This window comes from Brassica rapa, chromosome A04 (genome assembly GCF_000309985.2).
Source record: "Brassica rapa cultivar Chiifu-401-42 chromosome A04, CAAS_Brap_v3.01, whole genome shotgun sequence".
Lineage (NCBI taxonomy): Eukaryota > Viridiplantae > Streptophyta > Magnoliopsida > Brassicales > Brassicaceae > Brassica > Brassica rapa.
Genome location: NC_024798.2, coordinates 15,535,256 through 15,551,538, shown reverse-complemented (window position 1 = coordinate 15,551,538; position 16,283 = coordinate 15,535,256). Strand labels below are relative to the sequence as shown.

The 16,283-nt window shown below is 37.1% G+C and overlaps 1 protein-coding gene across 1 annotated transcript; it reads left to right on the top strand.

The window, feature by feature from the left end:
• Positions 1 to 11,122: 11,122 nt before the first annotated feature.
• LOC103864923 (U-box domain-containing protein 12) lies at positions 11,123 to 14,080 on the top strand. Its single transcript, XM_009142699.3, has 4 exons — positions 11,123 to 11,394; positions 11,510 to 11,626; positions 12,259 to 12,693; positions 12,778 to 14,080. Exons 1-4 carry the CDS (start codon positions 11,128 to 11,130, stop codon positions 13,915 to 13,917), a joined length of 1,959 nt encoding a protein of 652 aa, XP_009140947.1. The 5' UTR covers positions 11,123 to 11,127; the 3' UTR covers positions 13,918 to 14,080.
• Positions 14,081 to 16,283: the final 2,203 nt, after the last annotated feature.

The following is a 16,283-nucleotide window of genomic DNA, read 5'->3' as shown; positions in this document are numbered from 1 at the left end:
TTGTTTTTGCATGATTTGGTTCTATTCTCATCTTTTATTATTTTTAGGTAAACGGATAATTCTACAAAATATAAAAAAAAGGGAAATGTATGATTTGTGGAAAATACTCCTATTATAAAAATCGAGAAAAGGATCAAATAAAATAAATAGGAAGCGTACGGTAGTCTGTAGATGGAGTTGTTGATAACACCAAGGGGCAGAAGTTTTTGGACTCAACTTTATGAGTGATATTGTAAATCGGGATCAGTCGAGAAAAAAAAAATAGAAATTGTAAATCGGGACAATATACGAATAGTAGATCATTGATCGGCACGCGAGATTCGTCAGAGTCGACAATAATTTTCTCTTCTTTTTATTTTCACTGATATTTCTACTTCCATGTCTCGTTTATATATCTTTCCTTTTATTTTTCTCCTTTTCTGTTTTATCTCTACGCCAAAAACGTTTTCATAACTAGCTTGATACAGTAACAGTGATATACACAGAAACAAATCAACTCACCCGAGTCCCGAGACATATTGAATAACTTTAATATTAAGCAAATGATATTCGTTCACTGATTTCATTCTAAGATCATAAAGTATAAATCTTTATTTTTCACACAACATGCATTCTTTAATTTTAATAATCCGGAGGTGTCTGCAGACCGAAGCTCGACCATCTAATTCTTTGGAAGCATGTTCATTGGCACAAACTTGCATTTCTTTTTCTAAACGTATAGAGCTCACTCGTCCAGTCCGTTGAGTAGCATATTAACATGACCCAAGTCCAGAATCAAGTGAAGCCCAGCAAGAATACAAAGCCTGCTACTGCACTGAGACAAGAAGACAAAAGAGCATTAGACTTGCTCATGCAAAAGAGCTGTTCTCAGTGTACGAGAAAGGAGAGTATCCAGCTAGCTAACCGTTACGCTATCTTATCTACAGCAGGCTAATGAAGCCACAGCTGGCGTCAGTCTAGATCCTTCTTGTAGAGTGTATAAATATCAAGTCTTGTAATGAGTTATCTTTATCAGAAATAAAACGTAAAACTTCAGTCTTTATCTCTGTTCTTGCTTCTGCCTTTATGGTATCAGAGCACAGAAAGTAGATCTTGGATTCGCTTTCTTGCTCATCATGGACAGAAATCCCGATCCTCAGTCTGCGTCTAACTTGACGATTACTCAGTGTGTCACCTTGAAGTTGAAGGATGACAACTATTTGCTCTGGAAACTGCAGTTTGAGCAGTTCCTTTCTTCTCAGATGCTTCTCGGCTACGTCAACGGCACGCACCCTCGACCAGCTCAAACCATCACTGTTCGCGAAGGAGACCAGGTTACTGAAGCAGCTAACCCGGAGTTTGTCAAGTGGGTACAAAAAGACCAGCTAATCATGGCCTGGATCTATGGTACTCTTACTGAGAATGCTCTTCGCTCAGTGTATGGACTTCATTCTTCACAAGAGGTGTAGGTCGCTCTAGGACAGAAGTACAACCGTGTCTCTGCCTCCCGGAAGCTTGCTCTTCAGAGTTGTATTCAGAATACTACAAAGGCCAACAAGACGATGACGGTGTATCTGTCTGAAATCAAGACGTTGTGTGACCAGCTTGATTCCATTGGAGCACCTATTCCTGACAGTGAAAAGATCTTCGGCGTTCTCAACGGTTTGGGTAAAGATTATGAGTCTATATGTGCGGTCATTGAAAACTCTATGGACCTTGTTCCGGCTCCGACTCTTGATGATGTAATGTCCAAGCTGACAGCTTTTGATGAAAAGCTTCAGAGTTATGCTGTTTCCTCTGAAGTTACACCTCACCAGGCGTTTTATACACAGAGAGGAGGTTACTCTGGTAGAGGAAGAGGACAGTACAGAGGAGGATCAAGAGGTCGTGGCTACTCAACTCAAGGCCGGGGTTTTTATCAACAGTTTGGTCAGACTGGTGGACGTGGAACACAACAGAACTCAGGAGGAGGAGGTTCGCGTCCAACATGTCAGATCTGTGAAAAATATGGTCACTCTGCGGTCTCATGTTACAAGCGCTTTGATCAGCATTATCAAGCTGAAGTTCCGCAAGCACTGGCTGCTATAAGAGGATCAGAGAGTCATGAGTATGAGAACAACGACTGGTATCCAGACTCTGGGGCTACCCATCATGTCACAAACTCATCACAGAATCTTCAGTCTGCTCAGCCTTACTCGGGTTCCGACTCAGTCTTGGTTGGTAATGGAGATTTCTTGCCGATCACGCATGTGGGTTCTATTGCTTTACCAGCGATGTCAGGTACGCTTCCTCTTAATAACGTTCTTGTATGTCCTGGTATAACCAAGTCTCTGCTGTCTGTGTCCAAATTAACTGATGACTACCCATGTGAAATCACGTTTGACTCACGAACTGTTCTTGTTAAGGACAAAGCAACACACAAGCTTCTCAGTCGGGGAAGTAAACATGAAGGTCTGTATAGATTGGAGAATCCTCAGTTTCTGGCATTTTACTCATCAAGGCAGCAGAGCACGAGTGATGTGATTTGGCACAAGAGATTGGGGCATCCTCATCATCAGATTCTTCAACATCTATCAGCAATCCAGTCTATTTCAGTTAATAAAGTCTATAAGACTATGTGTGAGTCATGTCATTTAGGAAAGACTTCAAAGCTTCCTTTCTTTAATTCAGTGTATCAGTCTCAAAATCCCTTAGAGAGGATTCACTGTGATGTATGGGGTCCAGCACCTGTTACCTCAGTTCAAGGATTCAGATATAATGTGATCTTTATTGATAACTTTTCAAGATTTTCATGGCTCTATCCTATCAAACTCAAGTCTGATGTATATGCTGTCTTCAAAACGTTTCAAAGCTTGGTAGAGAACCAATTTGGCAGAAAGATAAGCATATTTCAGAGTGATGGTGGTGGAGAATTTGTCAATACACAGCTCATGACTCACCTTGCAAGCTGCGGTATCAAGCATTATTTGTCATGCCCACACACCCCTGAGCAAAATGGTTTGGCAGAACGAAAGCATAGACACCTTCTGGAGCTTGGAATGTCAATGATCTTTGAAGCTCGTCTTCCACAGAATCTATGGGTTGAAGCTGTGTTCACTGCGAACTTTCTCTCAAATCTCTTACCTACATCAGTTCATGATAAGAGCCTAAGTCCGTTTGAGAAGATCAACGGGGTTGCTCCAGTATACACAGCTTTGAGAGTGTTTGGCTGCGCTTGCTATCCATACCTCCGTCCTTATGCACACAAAAAATTCGATCCTAAGAGTTTGTTGTGTGTCTTTGTGGGATATACTGAGAAACATAAAGGATATAGATGTCTTCATCCACCTACGGGCCGTGTGTTCATCAGTCGTCATGTTCTGTTTGATGAAGAAAGATACCCCTATGCTACTGACTATCAAAGTTTCTTACCACAAGCTGATACGCCTCTACTATCAGCATGGTACAAAGGTCTTTCGGTGCCTATGTCAACTACAGAAGACAAGGATCAGTCTACACCTGAAGAACAAGTGGTCTCGGGAATGAGAAAACAGAATCATACTGCACCAACACCTCATTTTGAGTATGTTGAAGCTGACTTTCCTCCATTGCTACAAGAAGCTCCTGTGTTAGTCCCTCCACCCGCACCAAATGTTCCTGTTCAACCAGTGCCTGTGGTTCCTGTGCAACAACAACCCCAAGAAGATAATGCTCATCAGATGGTAACAAGAGCTAAAGATGGTATTAGAAAACCAAATCCAAGATATATCTTACATACTGTCAAAGGCATACCATCAGAACCTAAGAGTATCGCAGAGGCACTCAATCATTCAGGCTGGAAAGACTCGATGGGAGAAGAAATAGATACATGTGAGGAGACAAGGACTTGGAGCTTAGTTCCGCGTCCAGACAATACACATGTCTTAGGTTGCAGATGGGTGCACAAAGTGAAGCTGAATGCAGATGGAAGTGTGCTGAAGTTAAGATCACGGTTGGTTGCAAAAGGCAATGAACAAGAAGAAGGAGTTGATTTTCTTGAGACTTATAGTCCTGTGGTGAGAACAGCGACAGTAAGGATGGTTCTGCATACAGCAACAGTTAACAAGTGGGATATAAAGCAGTTAGATGTCAAGAATGCCTTCTTGCATGGAGACTTAACAGAGACAGTGTACATGAGACAGCCACCAGGATTTGTAAACTCGAAGTTTCCAGATCATGTGTGTCTTCTTCATAAGGCAATCTATGGTTTAAAACAAGCTCCCAGAGCTTGGTTTGATAAATTCAGCTCTTTTCTCCTAGCCTATGGGTTTGTCTGCAGTGTGAAAGATCCCTCCTTGTTCATCTATCGTCATGGAGAAGCAACAATCTTTCTTCTCTTGTATGTAGATGACATGGTTTTAACTGGAAATGATTCAGCTGCGATGAAGAAGTTACTGGAGTATCTTAGTTCAGAGTTCAGAATGAAGGACATGGGCTCTCTGAGTTATTTTCTTGGTGTTCAAGTTAAGTATACACCAACAGGCATCTTTCTAAATCAAGAGAAGTATGCGTCAGATTTATTACAAGCAGCAGGGATGGTTGATTGTGCTCCTATGCCAACACCTTTGCCATTACAACTTGATCGTGTACCTCATCAAGATGAGTTATTCAGCGATCCAACATATTTTAGGAGTCTTGCGGGCAAGCTTCAATATCTTACATTAACAAGACCAGACCTGCAATTTGCTGTCAATCTTGTGTGTCAAAAGATGCATCAGCCAACAATGGCAGACTTTCATTTGTTGAAGAGGGTTCTGCGGTACACAAAAGGGACAATTGCCATGGGACTTCATTTTAAATCGGCATCTGATTCTTCTTTGAAAGCATTCTGTGACAGTGACTGGGCAGGTTGTCATGAAACAAGGAGATCTACAGGCGGTTTTCTGACAATGCTAGGCTCTAATCTCATTTCCTGGTCAGCCAAAAGACAAGACTCTGTCTCAAGATCATCAACAGAAGCTGAGTACAGATCTCTCTCTGATACGGCAGCTGAGATATCATGGATATCAGATGTTCTGAGTGAGCTTGGCAGCAACAACACAAAGCCTGCTACTGTCTACTGTGATAACCTATCTGCTGTACATCTTACAGCCAATCCGGTACTGCACAAGAAGTCCAAGCATTTTGCCACTCATTATCATTATGCTCGGGAACAGGTTGCAAAAGGATCCTTGATAGTGCAGCATGTTCCATCTTCAGCTCAACTGGCAGACATTTTTACCAAGTCTTTACCTCAGGCTGCATACTACGCGCTCAGAAACAAACTCGGTGTGGTTGAACCACCCACCACGAGTTTGCGAGGGGGTATTAACATGACCCAAGTCCAGAATCTAGTGAAGCCCAGCAACAATACAAAGCCTGCTACTGCACTGAGACAAGAAGACAAAAGAGCATTAGACTTGCTCATGCAAAAGAGCTGTTCTCAGTGTACGAGAAAGGAGAGTATCCAGCTAGCTAACCGTTACGCTATCTTATCTACAGCAGGCTAATGAAGCCACAGCTGGCGTCAGTCTAGATCCTTCTTGTAGAGTGTATAAATATCAAGTCTTGTAATGAGTTATCTTTATCAGAAATAAAACGTAAAACTTCAGTCTTTATCTCTGTTCTTGCTTCTGCCTTTATAGCAGAGAAATACTTATCACGGAATCCTGTCGCGTAGATTCTATTAAAAAAAAATTGACTGAAGATTCTATAACTTGTACGGTTTAATATCATATGATGACTAATTGACTATATCCTAAATTTAAAAGAAGTGACAATATATTCCATAAGATTCTTCCAAATACTATTAAGAATGGATGCATGATGAATTAATTCATTGTTGATGAATGTTGTTATATCAGAATTATCATGTAGGCCAATGATATAAATGAAAGGAAATTAATTTTGATTTGAAGGATACGTGCCGCTGAAATATCTGACATACTTTATTTAAGAAATACCGGCATTGATCACGTTTGATGAATTTTCAAGTAAGACTTTTCGAAAATGCTATTCTAAAATATATACAGGCTCAACCTGATATGATAAATGGTCTCCAGTAATAAAAATGAGTTATGTTTGTCCAATAGTAAGCGGGATTAAGATATGATTAAGATATCTAATTATCTTTTTAATTGGTAAGTATCTTTCATGGGGTTTGTTTAAACGCAATTACCTGGCTGAAAATGGTTTTCAAACGGAGGAGAAGAATGCAAAATTTAGCTGACATTTCGATTAAGGGGGTGATTGGTAGTTGCTGTATGTGATCTCCACATTCTTATTTATTTCTACGGCACCAAATTCAGAGCAATTAAGTTTTAAATTTTTTTTTGAAACTACAACTCTTGAAATAATCTACAACTGTACAAGTGATCTGCAGAGCCAAATATCCAAATCAATTGTTTTGTACTTTCCATAAAATTCTACAGTAATAAAATCTAAAACCACATCAAAAAGTTTACAGATTTTTTTCTACAGCAAAATTTTTAAAACTACAGTCATTACCAATCGAACCCTAAGATTTGAGTAATTATACAAATAAAATAACCCTCAGCCTGAAGGCCTTTGGCATTAAAAATACTTGTAAGAGTATTGGCCAGCAGGTAGATCTAAGGACCATGTCCAACAAAGTCAATCCGAGAAAAACAAACCGAACCAAATATGAGTTAGTGTATGCGTTTATTTGGGTGTTATTTATTTAATGGAGGGTTTAGTTTAGGAACAATTTACTTGGTTATAGTCTAAATACTTAAGAAAATCTCTATGATAACAAATTAATGATGTTAGTTTTGGACAAAAATATCTCTAAGAATATAGAGAAAACAGTCTACAACCTTCCAATTTACATAACAACTAAAACAATTCTCAACCTAAAACCGCATGAAATCCGTGAAAATGCATGGTACCGATAGTTTCTCTAAGAAACTCATTTGTCGAGACTAGCTTTTTGGAAAGAAAAACTCGTCAGTAAATTCTCAAAACACTCAGAAGAATTTTCAACAAACGGATTTTTGACGGATTTTCGATGAATTAACCAAATTGTAACACATGTATTCTCCTCTCTCGAGAACGTCATGTTACTTACTGTAGAAAATAATCGTCGGAAATGCATCACTAAAATTTTCCCACGGATAAAAAATGGTAAAAAAAATTTCTCAACAATAATTCTATGACCCCAAAGGTTCGTCTAGAATTTTTTCAATAATTGTCTGCAGTCTTTCAGAAATATGCCCAACAAACATTTCCTAGTAACACATTAATTGGTAATCCGTCGGTAATGATTTCTTCAGGAATTCATCAATTTTTCTAAACAATTTTTTTTTAAAATCAAATATTTGTATTTAAATAATGAGCGATTTGCAAACAAAATAAGAAAAGATTAAGTAATTTGCAAGAATGGAAAAATAGAGAAAATAGGAGAGAGAAAAAGGTTAAAATGACATATTTAGCCCTATGAATTTCTGAAAGAAAGAGAAACAACGATTTCTTTTTCGTTTTAATCAATTTCATCAATGGAGAGAGAGAAGGAGACGACATAGAAATAAAAAAGCAAGCTTTGATTAACAGCTTAACAGACATCCAATTAGAAGATTCATTTGTGGCTCTGATTCATGCTAAGAGATAAAAGCTGTGATTCATGGTTGAACGACAATGAACGGAAAATAGAGATCTAGCGCAGCGGCGGCGCACCACCAGAAACAGCTCTCCGATAATCAGTTGTTGTATCTTATTGAAGATTCAGTCTGTAGAGTACAATGTTAGCTAGCTTCTTTCTGGGTTTACTTTCATAGCTTCTGTTGCAGGCTTATGAGGTTGTTTGGTGACATGTCAAGAAGAGAAAGTCGCTATGTACTTGACATACTTTTCTATTAGCGTAGCTCTCTTCCTGTATTTTTATTTGGTATTTTTCCTTAGTTGTGTTTTTGTGAATATCTTACAATTTTTATAGCTGTCAAAAATATTAGTGTTAAATTAGCTTAGCCGGCTAACAAATATGTTTATAGTTTATTAAATTAGTTTAAACGGCCAACAAATATGTTTCAAGCTGTTAAACTAATTTAGCTGGCTAACAAATATATGTTTTTGTACTTATTTTCTTTGATTTTATTTTGACTTTATTTTAGCCGGCTAATAAATATTAAATCATATAGTTAATACGTAAATTAGTACAGTTAAAATGTAATTTTTATATTTTTATAAATTAGCATGGTTATATTTCAGTTTATCCGTATAATTTGCATATTAACTAATGTTTTGAGTTAAAACTACCGGCTATTGGAGTTGATGATGGTTATGTTAATTAGTAAATGAATAATATTTAAAATATAGCTATGTATGATTGAACCAGTGACTAACCGATTTATATAAAATGTCTGAAGTATAGATTGTTGGATGTAAATAGAATGGTTATGTTTTGATTTGTTCAGCTAACAAACCAGTTATCCAGTTATTTTGAATGGTTGTTGGTTATTTAAATTAGTGGTGGACAAACATATATAATTATCCGGTCATTGTTATTGTTAGTTGAATTTTTCAATCAATAGTCAGTTGTTATTATAGATTTAGACCCAAAAATTAGTATCATATCCAATAAGCTAAATAATGCATATTAATTATCCGGATAATATTATTGTTAGTTGTGCATTTCGGAGAGTAGCCGGTTATCATTATAGCAAAAAAAAAACAAGTGAAATTTATTAACCGGTTATTTCACATAATTACATCACTACTGAAAACTTGTTATTTTACAAAATTTCATCATTTAACTCTAAACACACCAAATTTTACATTAAATTCGAACACATAAAAGTGAATTTCTTGGGGATTCCATACTTTTTGCATACATTTTCTATAATAATCCAACCACGAACTGTTGTTCTAATCACATGGTCAGGTTCAGTACCAGCCCCATCAATATATGGTTCACTATTCTGCAACAAAACAAAAACTTCACACATCGAGTAATTCCTAAAAATAAGTAAGCTCATGATAAGGTAGCCAGGCGAAAAATAGTTGAAAATAAACATAAAAAGAGGGATGAAGCATATACGCAAAACGACATCCGATAGATCTAAAGTAAAATTATGATCTCTAACTGCAACACTTTTCCCTAAATCTATCGATTCTCCCACATAAATCATCACCCGAGATAAAGACCATACCCTGAGATCTATCTCTCTTCCGTTCAGTCCCGCCGTAGACGACGGCGCTTGGCCATCACCGATATGGTTTCGTCTTCAATCCTCGACCGGTTCAGATTCTGTTAGCCAGTTTTCGGCGACGGTGATTTCACAGGACCATACGCTTAGAGTGTAAGTGGAAAAAGAGATGTTACGGAGACATCTTCATGCGATAATGACTCAGCTCTTGAAAGTTGAAACTCCCCAAACTTAGATTTCCATTTAACATCACCGGCTTCTCTCTTCGATCTGTTCTGAGAGAGAGAAAAAACAAATGATAAAACAATTAAAAAATGAAAATACTGAAAAATAGAAAAATAAATTAATAAGCTTTGTGTATAGGGGACAGGGGCAGCAGTGGTATTATGAAAATTGAACAGTGAAAATTCCATTTTTACAAATATAGCTGTTATGTTTGTATAGGGAGTGCAATTACTCTTAAATAATTAATAAAAACAATCAATCAAGAGCTCATAATTTGAAAATTAAAATACATAATTAAAAGGTTTCATAAAATAAATCTAAATTTTGATTATTATTTTTAAAATAAAAATACCTATAAGTCGTTTAATCTATGTCTCATCTTCTCAGTAACTTTTTGGTTTTTAGCCAATTGAGATAGAATCATTGCATTTTGGTTCTCTAGCACCACGATCCGCTCATCTTTGTTCCTTAGTTGTTCCACAATTTTGAGAGCAGTAAACGGAACCTGCTCCACGACCTAACCCAACCAGCCAACCTTTTTATAACGTCCCGACCGCCCACAGCTAATGGGCCGCCCACGCCCGGCCGCTCTCTCGGCCCGTGGGCTCCATCCCATCCGACGGTTGATCCGTTAATTTTCTAAGGCTCAAAATCATTGTTTACTAACCCTGCAATCACAACTCGACATTTCTCCGTGTTTTGGCCTCACTCGCACGGTATCGCGAATCACTTCCCGATAGGTCACCCATTCTTTCACTACTCCAGCCTAAGCACGCTTAACTCTGGAGTTCTAAACGAACGTGTGACGAAAAAGATAAATCAACTTTGGTAACATAAGTAGCCAAATCAATTTTCTTAAGACTTTCCACATATCATAACTTGGGATGTTACACTTTCTTCTTCGGAACTGCCTACGAGAAAAAAATAATTAAAATGTATACAATACAAGTGAACTGAAATATTTTAAAACATATCCCAAGCACGAGGTTGTTGATTTGTTCAAACTGTTTGATGCCGAAAATCCATCTTCCGACGACGTAGAAGCTTGGATAGCAAGAAAGTAAAATGCTTTAGTTGGTCGAGACCAATTGGATGACCTCTCACATAACCGGATCCTGAATTAGGCATGTCTGTTTGTTAATGTATGCCCTCTTCAAGAACATCAAACCGCCCATAAATTACCATCATTCATGTGAACACAAGTTTTGTCCGGACCCATTTAATTTTAAATAATTATGTAGTGTATTATATATATGGTTATTCATAATAATTTCCCATTAAGTAAGTCCAATTTTTTTTTTAATTTGTCTGCAAACATGATTCACTTAACAAACATGATTCACTTAACTGAGGATCTTTAAGTTACAACATTAAAAGTAAGAGATTCCAACTCAAAGTAGTAGTGATATATTTCTTGCATAATAATTATTATGATTATATTTTCCGTTGAAAACTGAAAGTAAAATAATTAAAGGGAAGAAAGAAATCAACCGGTCAATCCCCAAATCTGCGCTAAAGAAGGCAAGTTTTGTCCGGACCAACCCGACCTGAACCGGGTCAACCCGAGCAGAGCTGTTTTCACTTTTCACCTATAACCGTTTCATGACTTGTGACTCGTGATGAGTGCTTTCTCTCTCTACACACGACATCGTCTCTCTCTCTCTCTAACTACAAGTCCACGCACGCAGACAAGTTCTTCTTCGTCTTCTCTGTTAATTTTTCCATGCTTGAGAGTCCAATCTCCTGACCAAAAGGCCAAGTAAAGATGGCGAAAACAGAGCTAGCAAAGATCTTAATCGAATCAGTAAAAGAGATCGCTTCTATTTCAGATCACCGTCCACCGATGAAGACACACTGCGCCCATCTCTCCCGGCGTTTGAAGCTTCTCCTTCCCATGTTGGAAGAGATCAGAGACTGCAAAAACTCTCTCCCTGAAGAATCGATGATGAAGGCTTTGCTATCTCTCAGAGAATCGCTCCTCCATGCCAAGGATCTGCTTATTTATATAAGCCAACTCAGCAAGATTTACCTGGTGCGTGTAAACAAAGTATCTTTTTGATTCTTGATGCTATTGTTTGTCGGGAATACAGAAGCGGATATGCTCTGTTTTATTTTTTTTAATGTTTTGTCTTTATGATTCTTTTAAGGTGTTGGAGAGAGACCAAGTCATGGTTAGATTCCAGAAAGTGACAGCTCTGTTAGAACAAGCATTGAGTGAGATTCCTTACCAGAGTCTTGAAATTTCAGATGAGCTTCAAGAACAGGTACATAGAGAGAGAAATAGATTCTTTGTCTCTAATGTTTGGTAATTACATTTACATTTGCTTGTCTCTAACGGTCTTTAAATAATTATGGATTGAGTGCTAAATGATCAATTCATAACCAGAGGTCATTAATTCAACTGGAAAGAACCCATGCCATTGTGTCAGAAGTCCCCGGTTCGATTGACCGCTAAGACGAAACTAATGGGGATAACGGATTTCAGCCCCGAACTTATGTTATTAAAAAAAAGGAATAAATGATCCTATGTGGCCACCTAGTGGTGGGCTAGTGGTACCCAGTTGAGTTAAGCGTCATGCCGTTTGGCTGCGCGTCTCTAGGTTCGATTCGTCTCTAAACCCTACGTGGCCATAGAGTGCTTTACGCCACTTAAAGGTATGAGCGCAGGCTGGCTCTGAGTCAGGGGTCCTGACTACGGGTTGCGGACAGCTCTTTGAGAGTGGCTACGGGCTGCGGAACATCCCTGTTAAAAAAAAATGATCAATGCATATACTTTTCTTAACCAATCTGGGGGTCAATAGTTTATACACATTAACCACTCAAATTTTTGAGAGTCGTGTCCAATGTTTCATTTCGCTATGTCCATGACCACAACTTTGCTTCTACTTAATTGTAGGTTGAGCTTGTTCTAGTTCAGTTAAGAAGATCGATAGGCAAAGGCGGCGGCGAAAAGTACGATGATGAGTTGTATAAAGACCTTCTATCTCTTTACGACGGTGCAACAGACTCTGAGATCCTCAGGAGAGTGGCTGAGAAGCTTCAGCTGATGACTGTAACCGACCTTACCGAAGAGTCTTTGGCTTTACTTGACATGCTTAGTACCAGCGGTGGTGATGACCCCGGCGAAAGCTTTGAGAAGATGATGATGCTTCTCAAGAATATCAAGGACTTTGTGCAAACCTATAATCCTAACTTGGAAGACGTTCCATTGAGATCAAAACCGTCGCTTTCTAAGGCACAAGATGAAGATCAGAAGAATGTTCCTGAAGATTTTCGCTGTCCGATTTCACACAAGTTGATGAGTGATCCAGTCATTGTTTCTTCAGGACAGGTAGTGTGAAACATAGTCTCTCCTAATTTTTTTAATTTATCACAACTTTTGTTAACTCTGTCTTGTCTTAATCATTTTTAATAGACATATGATCGTGAATGCATTAAGAAATGGCTAGACGACGGAAATTCCACTTGTCCAAAGACTCAAGTAAAGCTAACAATCGACATCGTCACACCGAACTATGCTCTAAGAAGCCTTATAGCTCAATGGTGTGAATCCAATGGCATCGAACCTCCAAAACGTCCAAACAATCCTCAACCGAGTAGTAAAGCCTCCTCCTCCTCCTCTTCCTCTTCCTTCTCACCTCCTTCTGATGAACAGTTAAAGATCGAAGCACTCCTATGTAAGCTCACTTCGCAACGCCCCGAAGAGCAAAGATCCGCCGCAGGAGAAATCCGCCTCCTAGCAAAACAAAACAACCATAACCGAGTCGTCCTCGCTGCATCAGGCGCCATCCCTCTGCTAGTGAGTCTCCTCACGAACTCCGACGACCCCCGGACGCAAGAACACGCCGTGACGTCGATCCTTAACCTCTCTATATTCCAAGAGAACAAAGGAAGGATCATCTCTACGTTTGGAGCGGTTCCGGGGATCGTTCACGTCCTCAAGAAAGGAAGCATGGAAGCTAGAGAAAACGCGGCGGCTACACTTTTCAGCCTCTCGGTTATAGACGAGAACAAAATGACGATAGGCGCCGCGGGAGCCATCCCTCCGCTTGTGAACTTGCTGAGCGAAGGGTCACAGAGGGGGAAGAAAGATGCGGGGACTGCTTTGTTCAATCTCTGTATATTTCAAGGGAACAAAGGGAAAGCTGTGAGAGCCGGTTTAGTTCCCGTGCTAATGCGGTTACTAACAGAACCGGAAGGGAGAATGGTCGATGAAGCATTAGCTATATTGGCTATACTATCGAGTCATCCTGAAGGGAAAGTAGTGGTTGGAGCGGCTGATGCAGTTCCCTTTATGGTTGATTTTATTAGGAGCGGGTCGCCGCGGAACAAAGAGAACGCAGCTGCTGTGTTGGTGCAGTTGTGTTCATGGGATCCGCAGCATTTGATTGAAGCTGAGAAGTTAGGGGTAATGGGGTGTTTGATAGAAATGGCTGAGAATGGTACTGATAGAGGGAAACGCAAAGCGGCACAGTTACTTAACCGCTTTAGCCGTTTTAATGAACAGCAGAAGCAGTCTGGTTTGGGTGTAGAGGGTCAAGTCTCTCTGATCTGAGGTTTAGAGGGTTTGCTTTTACGGTTATTTTTTTTCTACATTTTTCATATCAAAGTTACACCACAAGGACAAGATTTTGAAACCTGTACAATGGAATTGTTTTTCTCTGTATCTCTCCTTCAACCCGGAAAATAAATCACAACACAATCTATTGCTTCTGTCATGTTTGAAAAACTTGGACTGCGCTGAGAAACTCCTTTTGATCTCGTCATGATGAACAAAGATTATACTTGAGACATAACAACTAGCAATACGTGACTTATCATGTAAATGATCCAGGCAGAGCCTGCCCTTGGGCCGTGCCAATGAAGCATGGGCTTCCATAAAAAAAATTGGCCATAATTTTAACAAATATAGTTTTAGTCTAGTGTTTTTTTTTAACACCAAACCACATTCATTAATCAAAATTGATCTACCTCATTTTTTCTTTTCTTTTTCCTGAAAAAGTGGCCTCTTTTTTTTTTTTAATTTTACTTTTAGCCCGATACACCCTAGGACCGGTTCTGATCCGGATCGTGCAACCTCATAAACATGTCTTCATTTTGATAATAAGTTTTGGAAACTTTTAAATGTTATTTACATCAACGAATTCAGCAAAATGGGATTTTAGATTTAATGCAAAGAATAATCTCATCTAGGCATTTGTGTACAGCTAGGCATAAATTTCAGGCAGATTAAAAGCACAATTGATATGAAATAAAGTTCCAGAATCTAACCAAACAGACTAGAATTTTATGAGGGCCAAATTTCTCAGTCACAATATAATCACATTAGTCACTCCAATTATCCCTTCCTTGGCGTCTTTCTAGCAAAATCTCCGCACACCAAATGTGTCTTTGTTCTTCTTTAGGGTCTTTCGTCCGACCAAGTCTTTAAAAAACATAGACACATTACCTTTGTTACTCAGCCGTGTTTAACGTCTCGTCGCAGCCATAGAAAATGGTGATGATTGGTTCGACTGTGGCTTACAAAATTTAGCTGTAGATGTTTATCTGTAGATAAATTGGTTGTACCTGTAAAGTTGTTACTGTAAATTTTTTCTGCACAGACTTTTACTGTAGTTAAATTTGTTGTAGCTGTAAGTTATAGGCTGTAGATATTTTAAAATAAAATATATGAAATATGTGTTGTATATATAAAATTATTATTATATGAATTAAAATAATTTATTTTAATATTTTTGTTTATAAATTATCAAAATTTGTTGTAATTTAAAAAGTGATATGTAAATAATATTTATATTATTTAAATATCTTAATAATTAAAAAACACTCAAATTCAAAATTAAAATATTTATAAAAGTTTTTATTATGATTATATAATTTATTTGATATTATAGATATATTTTTTACATTTTACAGATTCTACAGCCTATAAAAATATGATGTAGCATTTTTGCCTAAAATACATAATAAAAAGTTTTGCTTTATTTTTTTTGCTGTAGCTTTAAAAATAAAGCTAAAGCATGATTGGTAAAATTAAATAAAAACTTGATGTAGACTTTAATTTTTAAAAGTAAAGCTAAAGCATGATTGGTAAAATTTAGTGATTTAAAAATAAATAATGCTAAAGTATGGAGATAAAGCCCAACCAATCACCCCCAATGTGTTTTTTTTTTGTGGAATTCAGTTGAAAGTTGCTGAGTTGATTTTTGGTGAGATTTATTTGTTATATACTTATATATGTATAACTTTTAGGATTATGAAAATTACTTTTTATAAGATAAATATCATTATAATATTTTTGAGAAGTAAGTTTTCAATGTGTGTCACGCTCATGTTAATTTTTACGATGTGTAATTACGGAGACACCCTTAATGAATTAAACTATTATATATAATTGTCATTATTAAAACTATTTAATAACTTATGCCAATTAAATTTTTAATATTAGTTTCATTTTTATATTTTTCAAATAACATATATCATAAAATTAAATATAATAAAAAATGAATACTATATTTACAAAAAGGAAAGAAAACATATTTTAATAAAATGAATATTATAGTTACAAAAAGGAAAGAAAACATATTTTATGAAAATATATTTTATATATAGTGTGATTTCATAAAAAGGAAAGTTCACAAGAAAATATTTTATGTTAAAAAATAATCATCTCTTTTCAAAATAATATTAAACAACATGATAAATATTAAATTAATAAAATATTTTTTTACATCAATATATTTTCTCAGATTATTTTGAAAATTAATTTAAATAACATATACTAGAATATCATTGATGAGCTAAAATATTTTATAATTGCTACTATTGAGACAATAAAATATAATCTTTGCAAATGCCTTTTTGTTAAATTTTAGTTTTGATTATATTTTCTATTTTTTTATCAAAATACATAAATAAAAA